The sequence below is a fragment of the Pipistrellus kuhlii genome, unplaced genomic scaffold, assembly GCF_014108245.1.
Source record: "Pipistrellus kuhlii isolate mPipKuh1 unplaced genomic scaffold, mPipKuh1.p scaffold_m20_p_5, whole genome shotgun sequence".
Classification (NCBI taxonomy): domain Eukaryota; kingdom Metazoa; phylum Chordata; class Mammalia; order Chiroptera; family Vespertilionidae; genus Pipistrellus; species Pipistrellus kuhlii.
In genome coordinates, this window is record NW_023425551.1 from 45,328,540 (window position 1) to 45,343,494 (window position 14,955).

General features: G+C 37.7%; 1 protein-coding gene across 5 annotated transcripts in view; it reads right to left on the bottom strand.

The window, feature by feature from the left end:
* Positions 1–823: 823 nt before the first annotated feature.
* ORC3 (origin recognition complex subunit 3) overlaps positions 824–14,955 on the bottom strand; it is a 48,760-nt gene continuing 34,628 nt past the window's right edge. For 4 of the 5 annotated variants that reach the window (XM_036415187.1, XM_036415184.2, XM_036415188.2 and 1 more), the window contains 7 exons: positions 13,264–13,397; positions 10,382–10,461; positions 9,179–9,279; positions 4,785–4,926; positions 2,934–3,050; positions 2,103–2,182; positions 824–1,601 (listed from right to left, as the gene is read on the bottom strand). In XM_036415187.1, the coding sequence (XP_036271080.1) occupies positions 1,496–1,601; positions 2,103–2,182; positions 2,934–3,050; positions 4,785–4,926; positions 9,179–9,279; positions 10,382–10,461; positions 13,264–13,397 (760 nt within the window). In that variant the 3' untranslated portion in view covers positions 824–1,495. The remainder of the gene's footprint in view (positions 1,602–2,102; positions 2,183–2,933; positions 3,051–4,784; positions 4,927–9,178; positions 9,280–10,381; positions 10,462–13,263; positions 13,398–14,955) is intronic. The other variant, XM_036415186.2, reaches the window with a different exon arrangement.

Here is a 14,955-nt window from a genome sequence, read left to right on the forward strand (position 1 = left end):
AATCTCCCGTTTCGACAATTAAAATGTACCTCCAGACACTGCTAAATGCTGGCGGTAGGGGGAGGAGACCGTTCCCAGCTGAGAACCAATGATAGTGAGATAGCATTTTTAGGAGAATGGAAGTAGGAAGTTAAAATCTGGAGTGATTGAATACATTTTATCAGAATAATGAATGCATATTCTTTTTAGTATATAAGTTTTCACATAGTATTAAATATAAAATAACTGGTGTGTTTTTTTTTTATTGATTGGAGTGACAACTTTTGTTTTTTGCATCACAATATTAACTGGAGAACTTTTGGAAAGATCCCATGTTCTACCCCTAGAGTAGGGGTGTCGAACTCAATCAGAGAAGGGGCCAAAATCTAAAATCCAGCCTAAATCGTGGGCCGAATGGTTTACTGAACAGTCATAAACTGTCATTGTGATGGAAACGCAGCAGAGTGCAGTGATGACAGCGCTGTGCGGGCCACAATGCAAGGCCTGGCGGGACGGATTTGGCCCGCGGGCCTTGTGTTTGACACATGTGCCCTAGAGACTGCTTTAAAAGATGGGGGAGGGGAGGGGAGGACTTTTGGAATCTGTTTAATATGTTTCCTAGGTAGAAGTGATTGTCTTATTTGGGTCATCTACTCCCTTCAAAGTTGTACACTAATTGGTATTAAATATTTAGCTAAAGCACCTAATAACCTGTCCCTATTGACAGACATGGCTCTAAAAATTGTTCCTACATTCTAGGTAAAAACTATATCCAAAATCCTCTCATTAAACCATTCCAGCAGTCAGTCCTCTCTTCTGCATCTATTTTCTTTCTCCCAGATCATTCCCATAAGCATAATAAACATGCCATTAGAAATCTTTTAATCCTGTAACTCCCTCTAGCTCTTTTGCCCTACTTTTCTGCTTTATAATAACCTTTAAAGCAAAACTCAAGAATTTTCTTCGTTCCCATTTTTTTATTCAGAAAACACTCAAGCTGAAAGAGCAGTCAATAAATAATCTACTTAAAGTGAAAAGTTATTCTACCATATTTATGTTTATATTTATTTCAAAGAACGTACGTACTGCAGCTTCTAAGAATAAGGTAATCCTGTGTAACTAGAAACTATTATCTCCCCTAATTTAATTAACATCCAGTCCATACTCACATTTTCCCATTTGCCTCCAAAATGTCTTAGACCAGGAATGAGTACTATTACTTCAACTGCAAATAATTTGTACTCCTGAATAAAGTTACTACATTTACATACTATGTTCAAGAACATTTTATTAATGTGAAAATTAATGATAATGTGAGAAAGGTTTCAGTTGCAATGTACGTGTGTTACTGGATTCCAAAGTATGCTGAAAGTGTTTTGATATGGCCCTGTTTGGGATTAACAGTCTACTTTTCTGGTTAAACATCATGTGGGGATTACACATTTGTCCTCTAGTGGTATCTAAGGATGACTGGTCTCTCTTAAACTGAATGTGATCCTCTGGCTTCATTTGCTTTCTAGCAGCCTCCCCATGTTAGCCTTGCCACGTGGTCAGTCTTCCGTTTGGTAGGTTTTACAAATCCTAGAAGTTCTAGTTCAGAAACAGCTCTAATGAACCGAGCACTGGAGGATATAGTTAAGGAAATTGGCCATTTTGTATTTTGACAAGATGTTAAGACATTAATAAACTCAAATAATTCAAAATATACTCCTAAATTAAATCCTTGAGGGAAACCATTAAATATTAAATGTAATCAGAATCCAGTCAATAAAATGAGTGGAAAAGTGCTTAACATTTACCTAGTTTTTTCCATAGTATGAAAACTCTTGAAAGTACATTAATAACCTTATAAAAATAGAGAATTCAATAATGACAGTTTTGGATATTTTTGGAGAATTTTGGAATATGATCTTGCTATAAGTTTTAAATAAAATATTTTAGATTTGGCTTCATTTTAGATTAAGTTTGGATTAAATATTTAGAAACGTCATTCTGGGATGAGATGGTTAATATCAATAAGGTTGGTTGCATCACGTCTTTATAAATCTCGAATGTAGATCTTGGAAAATTACAAACATTCTATACTTATACTTGGACATTGTAGAGTGGTTTTAAAAGGATACTGAATAATGTCATTCCTTTCTTCTGAGGTTACAGAATTGGCATCCGTTTTTTCAGCAGCTGTCACAACTGTTGCAAAAGCCTTTTGAGAAGACAGAAGAAAATAAAAATCTCTACTGTTGCCAAACATCTTTAATTGTCCTTGATGGCTCTGTATGAAGCCAGGACAAGCACTGCTGCTGCTAACTGTCACATTTTTAACAATTACACCAAATTTCAGATTCTCAAAACTGTTATTTATGAGTGCTTCCTGTATAATGTTATTTCAGAGAAGAAATGTGCAGAGAAAAATTACTAGTCAAAGTTGAAAAGCAAGGGATGAACCGAATCCTATACTCCCAACCTCCATTACCCCAGCAAAATGCCTGTTTTTCTGGGAAGCAGCCAATTATGAATATTTTTAAGGTGCAACAACAGATCTATAAAATAAGGCCTTCAATAGTTAACTTTGTATTCTGAGGAGGGAAGGAATAGTTAAAATAAGAACAACAGTTGTCTGTGGCTTTGCCAACTATTCCTTGTGCTTCCTGATTGCTAGTGTAGTTATTCCAAAGTTTGTTTGTTTTTCTTTTCATTTGTGCTATAAGGGAAATGGTAGTTAATAAACTTTTTTATTTTATGGAATAACAAAACTGATCTAAACTGCTCAGATTCTGCTGTTAACTTGGGTTTGATCAGAGTGAATGGGACTGAACATTAAGCTGCTATTTTTGAGAAATTTCTGAAGCATGAGGTGATTTATGCTTTTCAAAAAAGACCTTAAGAAAAACAACATCCCAGGAAAGTGTCATGGCTAGTGTACAAATATAGTTTGCTCTTCTCCCTCCACTTACCTCTGACCAGTCCACAAGGTTGATTAGCCTGCTGCACTCGAGGTGCAATTTATATGCTATGCAGATGTCTGGGGCGACATTTGGAATGCAGCCTTCTTCACTTTTCAGTACTTCATTCTAAAAATAACAGTAAACTAAGATGATTACCTTTCAGAAATGATTAAGCACAAAATCAGACAATAAAACCCCTGACCTAAATTTAGTAAATCAGTAAGTGGAATTTAGTGAGTTATGTTTATTCTCCAACAGGTAACTGCTTGTTTAGGATTAAGTCTTGGTCATAATCCTGATCACCAAAGAATACTCTCAGGATCAGAAGACAAGCATATTTTTCATTTTATTCTCTTTTCCCCCCTCATTTTAATAATATATTACTAATTTGTGAGACCCTGATGCATTTCTGGTTTCCATGAGAAGTTTATGGAATTCTTTGTGGGTTTTGAACACAATGCTACTTCTAACATTTGAAATTACTTGAATTTTAGTAATTAATATACTGTATTAATACCAACTCACTAGAGGCCCAGTGCACAAGATTCATGCACAGGGTGTGGGAGGTATGTCCCTAAGCCTGGCCTGCGCCCTCTCACTGCCCGCCTGCAGCAGAGGTGGGAAAAGGCTCCTGCCACCACTGCTGCACTAGCCAGCTGTGAGCCTGGCTTGCTGTTCCTTAGTGCTGCTTCAAAGGTAGGGAGGTTCCCACCAATGCTGCTGCCCTTGCCAGCCCTGAGCCCAGCTCTGGCTGAGCAGCCTTCCCTGTGGGAGCACACTGACCACCAGGGGGCAGCTCCTGCATTAAGCATCTGCCCTCTGATGGTCAGTGAGCATCAGAGTAACCAGTCGTTCCATTGTTCAATTTGCATATTACTCTTTTATTATATAGGAAGGATATTCCCAAAGACTGCTAAAATCGCACCAGTTTTTTTCTGTGACCTACTACTACTAGCCACAATTATTTTGTAAGAGACTTAATGTGTGCTTTATATAAAAATGACTTGATATTTTGTGTTGTGAATATGAAATCGAGCTCCCCACTACCCACCCTCACTGAAGACCACTGATTTATATCTTCCCACTCAAGATTTCTCTTGTAATGCTTAGCATGCCTGTGTGCCACTTTGGAATAGGAAACTAGTAAATAGGATACTCTTCATAGGTTTCATGGAGTCACTTCTTAGGTGTCCTTTGTGGTAAGGTTTCTACATGTAAACTGAGTGACAACTTAGTAACTAATAATTTAATGTTAACTTATTAAAAACTTAATTTATTTAATAACATTGCAATATAGCTTACTAAAATGTTTAAAGTGACCACTTTACCTCACTATAAAAGTTTTTTAAGATCCTGATCTGTCTTGTACTCTCAGTATAAACAACTTTGTAGAACTATTAGATGTGTCTCGTTTTAGGAGTCTATTCCTGGCAGATTCTGGCCATCTGGAGATGCTCTCTCAGAATAGATCGTTCCTTGGTTTAAAATCCAAGATGAAATCCCAGAGCATTTCTAAGTAATTTTAGTAGGCCATACACTTTGAGCCCTTTTTTTGCTGTTATTATAGGAAACATTTATTTCACAATAGTAGCATTTTACTCAAGTTTTAGTATCTATCTTATGATTTTATCACACGAAGGGGAAGACATTTACAATGATCCAATGTTGGCAGCATTAGATGACTTGATTATTTTCACTGGCTTAGAAAACACCCTCTGAAGTCTAAAGGATTTGTAAAGGTCTGAAAGAGGTGCCAATTCTGAGCTGCCAACACTGGTCACTAGGAACTGTAAATTTATGTTTTTGTGATAATGCCTGGGGTCTGACCCAAACTGCCAGAGAAGTGAATCTGCTCCTTACCTTGAGATAATAATAGGGGTTGTTGAGTGCAGTGTGGAGGGCCAGGCGCGGAGCAGCATTGAGGTGCTCGTGAAGGGTGTGAGCGGCGGTGAAGTACACCGCCTCGTACAGAGGCTGTGTCTCGGGAGGCAGAAGGTATTCTCTGAAACAGCCCAAGTCAGCTATCAGCATTTAGATAAGCACAGGTTTAATTTCAATGTAACATTTTTGTGAATTCTGGGGGGAAGACTGAGCAATTTGCTGAATGGGCAAAATCAACAACAACCAAAAACAAATGAAACAAACCCAAAAATCAAATTCAGTGCAGGTTCACAAACAACTGTACCTATTCCATTATTTTTTAAAACTTCCAGAACTCTTCAGAGCACAAGAAACTATATTTGTTCTGATTTAAACCTTTAAGAACAAAAGTACATAAATTACATTACTGCTGTAAACCGTCCAAGTACAATTTCTTAAAGTATTAAGGTATACTTTCTTAGATTGTTTAGAAAACCAAGATATCCACATTCCTGCCAGAGCAAACACTTAACTCTTACAAATATTAAACAGGCCTTGTGCCTGGAATTAAGAGTTTATAAAATTCTTTTTGGTATCTCTCATAGAAACAATATCTTGAAAGTTTTTTCTGTTAGAATTACTTTTTACTTTAGAAGGCAGAAAAGGCTAAATGTAAGCTTCAGGGTATTGAAAAGCAAGCAAATTTAAAAAGTGTAATGAGATTCTTAAGAGCTAGATGATAAACATAATTAAACCTAAAGTTAAAAAATGAAGCATTAAAAAATGCAGTTTGAGTCAATGTGGCTCGGTTGGAACACTGTCCGATGCACTAAAATGTTGTGGGTTTGTCCTTCAATTGCAGTGCATACAGGAGGCAATAAATAAATGTTTCTCTCTCACATCGATGTTTCTCTCCATGTCCCTTCCTCTCTCTCTAAACTAATTTCTTTAAAATTCAGTTTGTATAATGAGCCCATCAGTTGGTCTCAACCATGATAGTGATATAGGTCTTTGGTGGTCTAGAGGGTAACAAATTGGAAGAAGCTTTGATATACACTACCCAAAGACAGAGTAATAATAAGTCACTAATTCAGTGAACTTGCATGCCTTCAGAAAGATTCCTGGGGCTCAGTCCAGTCCTAGCCTTGAAGTATTTTGGCCACATGACAGACTGTAACAGCTCCTTTTCCCATGTGCGAAAGCAGCGCATTTACCTCAGCCCAGTTATCGGGGAAATCATCCTCTTCTTCCTGGAGTCCTGGCTTTCTCCCTCCTGCAGAGGATACCATTCCCCAGAAAATCCCACTATCCCTGCTCACCAGTGTGTCAGTGGAGGGAGAAGTGAAGAGGGTATTAACCATATACATCACTCCCCAGTATCTCCTTCCTCCCTGTCTCAAGAGCTCCTGGCCCCCAGCTCAGTTCACTTCTATAGACATCTGCAGTCAATCAGAATAAAAGCCAGTTGCAAAGAGTATGATTTGTAACTTGACCTAAGGACGACCAGCATGCTGTACCTCAAGTACTGCTAACATCTTACTCAAGATTAAGTTAATTTAGCTGTAGCCCCAGAAATGGTTTCTGTGATGCTGAATGCCACCCTGGATGGCTGGTTACTCATTTATAATTTCTGACCATAAACTCTTCCTACACCAACCTCAGGCTGTTTCTACCCAATCATTAAAGACTATTGACATCCCTGCTATGTAATAAGGACTGGTAGTTTAACAAGGCAACCAGACAGAGTCAATTTCAGAAAAGAAATAAGTCTCACATTTGTAATCCTCTCGCTTTTTAACATCTTTATATTTAATGTTTAGATTTCCTAAGGGAAAAAGTCTTTTTTAATATCCTCAAAGTATCTCCAACGAAGGTAATATATTTGCTTATATTTTGTTTCCACTGGGCTACATTAAGTGAACAACAAATATAAACCTGGAGATTGGCACAAAAATATTCCTCTGCAACTTACTTGCTGTGAGAAGAAATAGGCAATTAGTCGGACACTATAGCATCTACCATGCTCATTTTGGATTCAGATCAGAGAGGTGTTTTTAAGAGAACTAACTGATAGAACCATTTAGTATCACGAGCTAAAAAGTTGAAGCTTGTATTTTGGTGAAAACTAACTTAGTCTCTGCTCTCAGTAGTCTCAATAAGGCTCTTGGTACACTGGGAACCTGCCTTTTAGAGACTATTGCTTATATTTATCTTCTTCCCCCCCTCAAGCAATATTTAACTGGACAATTTCCACAAATTACATATGAAGTTTCTAACTATCACAATTCAGTGAAGTACAAAACATTAAGTAACAGACTGTGGGAAGAGAAGGCAGCACCAATGGTAGCACCTTCCAATCTTGGTTGGCCTAGGGGTAGGGAGTGTGGACGGTTTCTTTTTAAACAGAGTCCTTCATTTTAATGTACAAAACAATTACCGACTGATATAAAATTGAATTGAGAACAAAAGTAGACTAAAAAGCAAATACTATTTCCTCCCATTTCCACCCCAAATACTTTGGGGTGGAAAGAATGAGTCCTTCAGAGTAGGAGGGGAGATAGTTGGGGGAAGGTTCTGTGGCTGTGACCCCAGGTGGCCACTCAATCTGTTTCACTTTTACTTTCAGTGGTTTCAGGAAGGTCCCATTTTTCTTCTTTCTTCCCCGTGGTATTATATATGCTTCGAAGTTTGCCAAATGTCCACAAGGCCACCTTGACCCTCCTCAAACTTTTTCTAGCCACTCCTTTTCGCATTTGGCTTTTTGAACTTCAATCTCTTCCTTTGTCACTTCCTTTCAAGCATTTCTTCAGCTTTTCTCTTCCTTTTAATTTCCAGCTCAGCAAAGTTTCACGGTCTGTTAGTATATCACTTGTTTGAACAACTAGATCACCTTCCTCCACATTTCTCCAGAACTCCAAGCTCTTTTCGAACATCTGTAATGTGACTGATCCTTGGTGACAGTATTGGAAAATGAAGAAGGCCTTTTGACAGATGTTATCATACGGGGCCTGGAACTTTCTATAGTCAGCCTCTCGCTGGGCTTTAGCTGCCACATGCTTTCTCAGGTCCCTTTTAAAAAGCTCTAATATGCTACAGATCCTAATCTCTTTCCTCCTGGGAGAGTCAATCTTGGTAAAGAAAGTCAACCCTAGTAAGGAAAATTTTGTGATTTCACAACATATTTCAATCATGTTCAGTTTTATTTTAGTAACTACTCAAAGGTAAAAGGTCAGACATATTAGGAAAATGGTCATCTGGTTTCAGAGCCTACAATTTAGGATTTCTGAAAACTCAAAAAAGAACCTGATATTCAGCTTAGAAATTATGCTACAATTCATCGCAAAATTATTTTTAGCAACTGCAATGGTCACAACCTGGTGAAAGGGAAGAGCCAGGAACTTGGGGCTGGAAACTATCAGAACAGAGAAGCCAGCAGGGCAAGATTAACTCAACGAGTTCTATAAGGTCATTTCTGGCTTGTAGGTCAGTTCAACATTGCACTGCATCACTTTTATTTGACACATTTCTCTCACTGTAAACTGCCTTTGTCATACTTGGTTGATCATTTGGACCTCTTTCGTGACATTAGTAATTTCTCCCCAATGACTAGGAACAATGACTCTGTCCCCACATTGTCCTAGAAAATGGAACTTTTCACTTTCAAGAAGGTCAGGTAATTTATCAGAAAACCACTCTGTCTTCAATAACTGAGCTGCAGTATTTTTAGTACTTGATTCTATACAGTGTCTAGCTGGCTATTGAGTTAGACTGCCATTAAAATATAATCAGCAATGATAAATAATAGTTTGTTTTCCTACTTTTTAACTATGAAGTCATTTTCTTTTTCTCACCTGCCTTGTTTTTCTATAGCAATGATCTGGGTTTCCCAAAAAGGAATAATCTTTAAAAAACAGGCAAGACTGGTAGACTTCTAAGTTTACTATGAATTTAGTGCTGATAATGAGTTGCAAAGTCCTTTCTTTACTCGGGATAAATAGGACATTACGGCTAGTCTGCTCTGGGGCTTGGCCCAGGTCCACATACTCTTAGCAGAGACGGAGAAAGAATAAAGTGTAATGCAAATACTGTGTTATTAGAGAGGGGAAAACGCTTTGTTTCCATCGCCACCCCTCCTATCCCAGCCTAACGAACTAGATCAAATTTAAACCTGAATTTTTGAACCGGCTGTAAAAGAATGCTCTAAGCCATTTTGTTTACACATCTTCATAAGAATGGAAAGACGATCAAAATTACAATTCTTAGCTGGAAGGAGGAACCTGAAAAGCATAAAGCCTAATCTAGCGGTAAGTGTCCAAAAATGGGTATGGACGGTATCACATCAGTGTTATTGGGGAAAATAGCTAGATTTTTAGCTCTTAAGAGCAACCACTTACCTCACCAGACTGTCAATGAAGTTCACAACTTTTTCTCTCAGAACTTCAAACTTGGTCTGTTTCTTTCCTGTTCTTCTTAACTCCTTCATTTCCAATAATGACTGTGGATGAAAAAAACATACCATATTTTCTGGCGTATAAGACGACCCCCTAATTTTACAGTTAAAACATAGGTTTAGGCCTATATTCGCTGTATAAGATTACCCCCCACTTCCGAGGCAACACCAGTTCTTTTTTTAATAGACAGCCTCTCTGACTCTGGCCAATCTGAGCAGGCTTTTTACTAGAACACAGTGGTCGTCTTATACACTGGAAAATACGGTAGCTTTACTGGTGATTCAGAGAAAGAAAACCCCTCAGAGGCAGCTGATGCCCTTTGCATAAGACAGAAAGTGCAAGAAAGTACCAGATCAAAATGGGTTCTTTTTTTATTTTAAGGTCTGAAAAGAATCTCTCCTCCTAGTGTTTTGCTTCAAACATTGAGTAAATTTTCAGGGAAAGAGGAAAAGGGCAGTTTACTTCGTTACTAAGTTATATGGCAGAGTGCTCACTATCCACAACTCATTACTTCATTTAAGTAAAGGACTTACAAGGAAAAGAAAAATCTTGCCCTTTAGCCACACTAACAGAATGGATTCCATGAGGTTTGCTTTTGCTTAGATTGAAATGTAACTCTACCTTTATCATAACTTGGTAAATGTAGGTCATGCAATACAGAGAAGGTTCTATATTCTAACAACCAAGATTCTAAAGTTAGAACTACCTGAAAAAATATTACAACAGGAAAACTATAGTTCAATCTCTGCTCTACATGACTATAAATTTAAAAAAAATCAAGAAAAGTATCTAAAACTAATGAGGTAGGCTCATGGAAATAACAAAATACATCAGGTAAATAATTGGATTCTTTTCTGCAACTATGTTCCCATTTTCCCTATTGCTATTTAATTTTCTTTCTCTCTGAGGCTACAGGAACAGTTTCCACCTATGTTCACTAGTAGATTCCAGACTGTGTACATGGAGAATGAGGCTGGCAGTGAGATAAATAGGATGTTTCATTTATTAGTGAATTACAAAGTCTGCTTTGTTCCTGGGTGTGATTTTAAAAGGAAATAAAAAATGTCCAGGCAGAGCTCATCTAGAGTACATACTGGGGAAAAGGGAGTATCACAGGATGCCACTGGAAGGAGAAAGTGACCTGACCTTCTGAAGATGATAGAGGTCTGTCTTCTGAAGCCCCTTTGACTGTGACCCGGAAGCATCTTCTTCCTCTTTGACTTCTGCTTTTAATACAAAACCAACATACAGCAACTGGGATAAATCCATTCAAGTCAAGAGAACCAGCATTTCTACTATTCCAAGAGAAATACAGTTTCATCTGGCAGGGGATCAAGGGTCCATCAGATAAATTATTTCTTCCAGAAGCTAAAGGTCAATAAATATTACATAACTTATGTTGCAGAGGAGTCCTGAACCGGCCACTGAATGTTTAAAATGTGACCACAATGAAAACAAAGTACAAATACCCTCCCCTCAAAAAAAATCAACAGCAAGAAGTGCCAAGTCTTTGTGCTATTATAAATAGCTTCTAAAAAACAAATTTAAACTGTATTCCTTTGCCTATGCCTACACACATAAACCTACACAGTGGCAAGTTTGGCCCTGATGTTGCAATGTACAATTTTTGACAAAATGCTGTTAAAGTAATAAAGAGGGTGTGTAAAGGTTGTGACATAATCTCCTAAAACGCAAAATGCACCTTTGCTCTTCAGCATAGGCCACAGTAAGCCACATCTGGCCGGAGGTGCAGCTGTGCTTCTGGAAGGGTGAGGCTGTCTACCTCTTCCTCGTGCTAGGCAGCTGCTAGAACTGCACGCTCACATGGCTCATCCAGACCAACTCTGAGACAGGAGGATGCACTAGAGAAGCGATCTTGTTCTCAAAGAACAAACTTCCTTTAGCTATGGATCATTCTTGGTTCAAGAAAGATATAATTTAAGGTTAAAATGTCTGGTAAATTCTTTGTCCCATTTCATTAATATGTAGCAGATTCTTAAAAATAAATATGACACTGTGACCTACTTAACCCTCCAAATATAATTTTAAAACCAGACTGTAATATATAATAAGTGTGAAGGAGCCAGAGGTAGCATCTAGTCAAATATTTCTGGTTTTCCAATGTAGGGGGTTTTAATGTCACTTTATTATTAACAATGTATCACTACTGGAAACAGAGAAATTACGAACATTTCTTCCAGACACTAGTTTTTCTTCAACTTATAAAATTCTTTATTATTTATACTATTGATCATCTTAATCTCCTACTTCCCACTAAGGTACATTACTTCATGTAGTATTAGCACATCATAGAATTTGTTCATTAGTTTATGTTACATGAACTCTAATTAAAATTATATATGCAGTTTCATTTGACAAAAATCTGAGTCCAAATTTGGGGGTTTATTTATTTTATATTTTTATTGATTTCAGAGAAGAAGGGAAAGGGAGAGACAGAACATCAATGATGAGAGGAAATCATTGATCGGCTGCCTCCTGCACGCTTCCTCCTGGAGACACACCAGCAACCTGGGCATGTGCCCTTGACCAGAATCAAACCCAGGACCTTTCAGTCTGCAGGCTGATGCTCTCTCCACTGAGCCAAACCAAGTAGGGCTGAGTCCAATTTTGTAAAAGACTGAAATTTACCTAATTTATCTTAAATTCTCCTAAGTCTTTTACCCTATTTATGTCCTTAAAGTGGACCTTCACTGTCCCAGTGACTATAATTCGGGGGCATTTAAAGTGTAAATCGGTGAGAAAAGAACAGTGAGCTGGTGATTAAAGAGAGGGAGGTACTGGTCTGGGAGCTAGCTGGCTGTGGGAATAGATTCTGTATGTAGCTGGACTTGACGATCTCCACAATTACCAATTACAGCCCTTTTGAAACATAGTTAGGCCCCTGCCCACCCATAACCTGGAGGGAACCCACCCCTTAAGTCTTGTGGGATACTTCCTCCTTTTGCCTGTTCCTGCCACTTGCTCTTTCACCTTCCATTAACTATGCATTCCTCTAGTGAGGGAAATAAGCAAAAGGGTTTCCTTAAATCTAAAAGCTTTACAAGACAAAGAAACACTTGCCAAACAGGAAGAATTACAATGGGCATTCCAAGTAAAATATTTTCACTAATTCATGTGTAATCTATGTGCTTATACATTATCCACCAAGCTGTCTCTTTCCCCCAAGCTCCAATAAAATTTTCCTGAATAGGGAAAAGTAAAAGATGCATACTTATTTATTTGTCTGCTTTACCAAAAGAATTCCATACTTTGGTGCTAGCGACAGAGCAAGAGAAGAGCCCATGAGAATTAATCCCATTCTGGGATGCCCACAGGAACAAGAAGTCCTAGAACATCAGAGAACAGAACATGGCTACTTGTACACAACCAGGCCACCCCGGCATCTGGCAAATACAAATTCGGTCACATGGGGGGCATGAAAATAAGGGAACTGTAACCTTCCACACAGAAATGGCAGTCTGCCTCAGTTCATTTTCACTGAAAGATTCAGACTCTTGTAAGCTGATTAAAGCAGACCTCATGCACATTTTGGTAATCAGCACACCAAATGAGCCTCATTGCTGTGACAGAACTATTAATTTTTCAGGCTTACTAATGACTTACGCAGTGTTTTTGAAATCTATAAAGGGCTTGATGGAATGCTTTAAAAAAAAATCTAAAAGGAGTCCTTAATTATGATGCCCTGCTAATTTCATCAATCTTAATGTTTGTCCCTCCCCCACCTTTTTTTTTTTAAAGTTAATTCCTCCAAATTGTCCATCTGCAGAAAGAATGTTTCTATTTTTCTGCCCATTTGATGCCTTTCATTGCTTAAACCAAAGCTGGAAGATAACCATCTGACCTGTTTGTAATTATCAATATGTAATATTCTGAGCCTTTGTATACTGACTGATAATGAACTACTTTATGCCTTCATCTCTCAATACAGCCGAATGTGGGGTTTTCCATGTCATTTTAGTTACATGACTTCCATAGCCAGTAAAATTGGCAGGATATCATCTTCTCACCATCAAGGCTCTGAAGCTGGGCCAGGAGCTCCTCTATCCTCTTTGCTGTGCTGCCAAGCTGCTTTTCAGAAGAGGAGTTTAAAACGCTGAAACACTTCTGAAGGATGGTCATCAGTTCATCCTTTGCCAACATTCTAGAATAGAATCAGTGACAGGAGATGTAATCTAACTGGAACATTAATGAGGTTAAAAAATATTGTCTACATCTGAAATGATTCTGATCAGAAGATGGTACAATTTCTTCATTAGTAGCTACCAACATTTGTTGGAGAGATTTCCCTCAATATGTATGACATTCAGAAGTATTCAGAAGAATTCTCATGATGAAGCTCAGCTTAGAAAGCTTACAAACATCTAGGTTCATAGTCTGGCTCTGGCACTTACTATGTCTGTAATATAGAACAAATTACTAAACACCTCTGATCCCTGGTTTCCCTGTCTATAAAATGAAACAGGGACTCACCTATTTCACAGCTTAGAATGGAGGCTTAAAAACTAAATCAGAAGATATATTTGAAGAATCTAGCACAGTGCTTACTATACAGTAGGCATTGAAGGTTTCCCTTCACTTCAGATATAAATGTCAGTATGAGACATGAAATGTTTGCCAAGGAAATAACACTTGTGTTAAAAGAAATCTTGTTTGGAAGGACCAAAAGACTATCACAATAATTTTTCTAATTACTCTTTAGCTATGCTTTATATCTTTTATGGGCATTATAAACTTCAGTCAGGAAATCTACTTGACTTTAAATAACATAGGACATTCTGCTTGTTTTGTAACAAGCAGAAGAGTTGTGTAACTCATTTAAGGCCATATTGGAAATATTTGTTAGGAATGGAGAGAGAACACAGATATTCTCAAATTAAGATCCTGTTCTCAGAGCCATTACTTATAGTATCTCTCCACTAAGATCATATTCATTAACAGAATGAAATGGAATCAGGTCAATATTAGTAATGTTAAGCGCTATGACATAAGAATACAAGTTATTCTCAGCAAACAGTCCTGAATTATGAAGACTACAATGATGAAAAGTTCTTATATTAATCATGAAGAAACAATCAGACAAATCCAGAATGTGTACTATTCTGCAAGATAATTCTCTCATGCTTGACATTTTTCATAATAAAAAATGGGGAAAAATACTAATATTACTAAGTTAGGAGGAAAATACAAATCTAACTAGATTATGACTACTGAAAAAATTAACCTGGTTTACTTCAACTTTAAATGCAGACTGAAAAACAAAAAATATCATACAACCAAACCAATAAATAAAGAAACTGGTAGGTATGGACAAAAGGCAAACTTTTCTTAATTTTAAGAAAACGTATAAAATCTCTTCAGCTCTGGTCAGTGTAGCTCAGTTGGTAGGCGTGTCCTCCCATCCACCAAGGTCTAGGGTTCGATTCTGAGCCAGGGCACACACCTGGGTTTCAGATTACATCCTACCTCTTGCTCCCAGTTGGGGTGTGTACAGGAAGCAACTGATTGATGTTTCTTTCTCTCCATGACACCCCTCTAAAAATCAATGAAAATATATCCTCAGATGAGGTTAAAAAAAAAAAAAAAGTGGTGAACTATGTTAAATGCTGATAATAGTTTAAAAATGCAAATGAAGTTGGAGAATAGAACATTACATTTAGGTACATGGAAGTCACTGTTGACCTTGATCAAGGTAGTTGTGC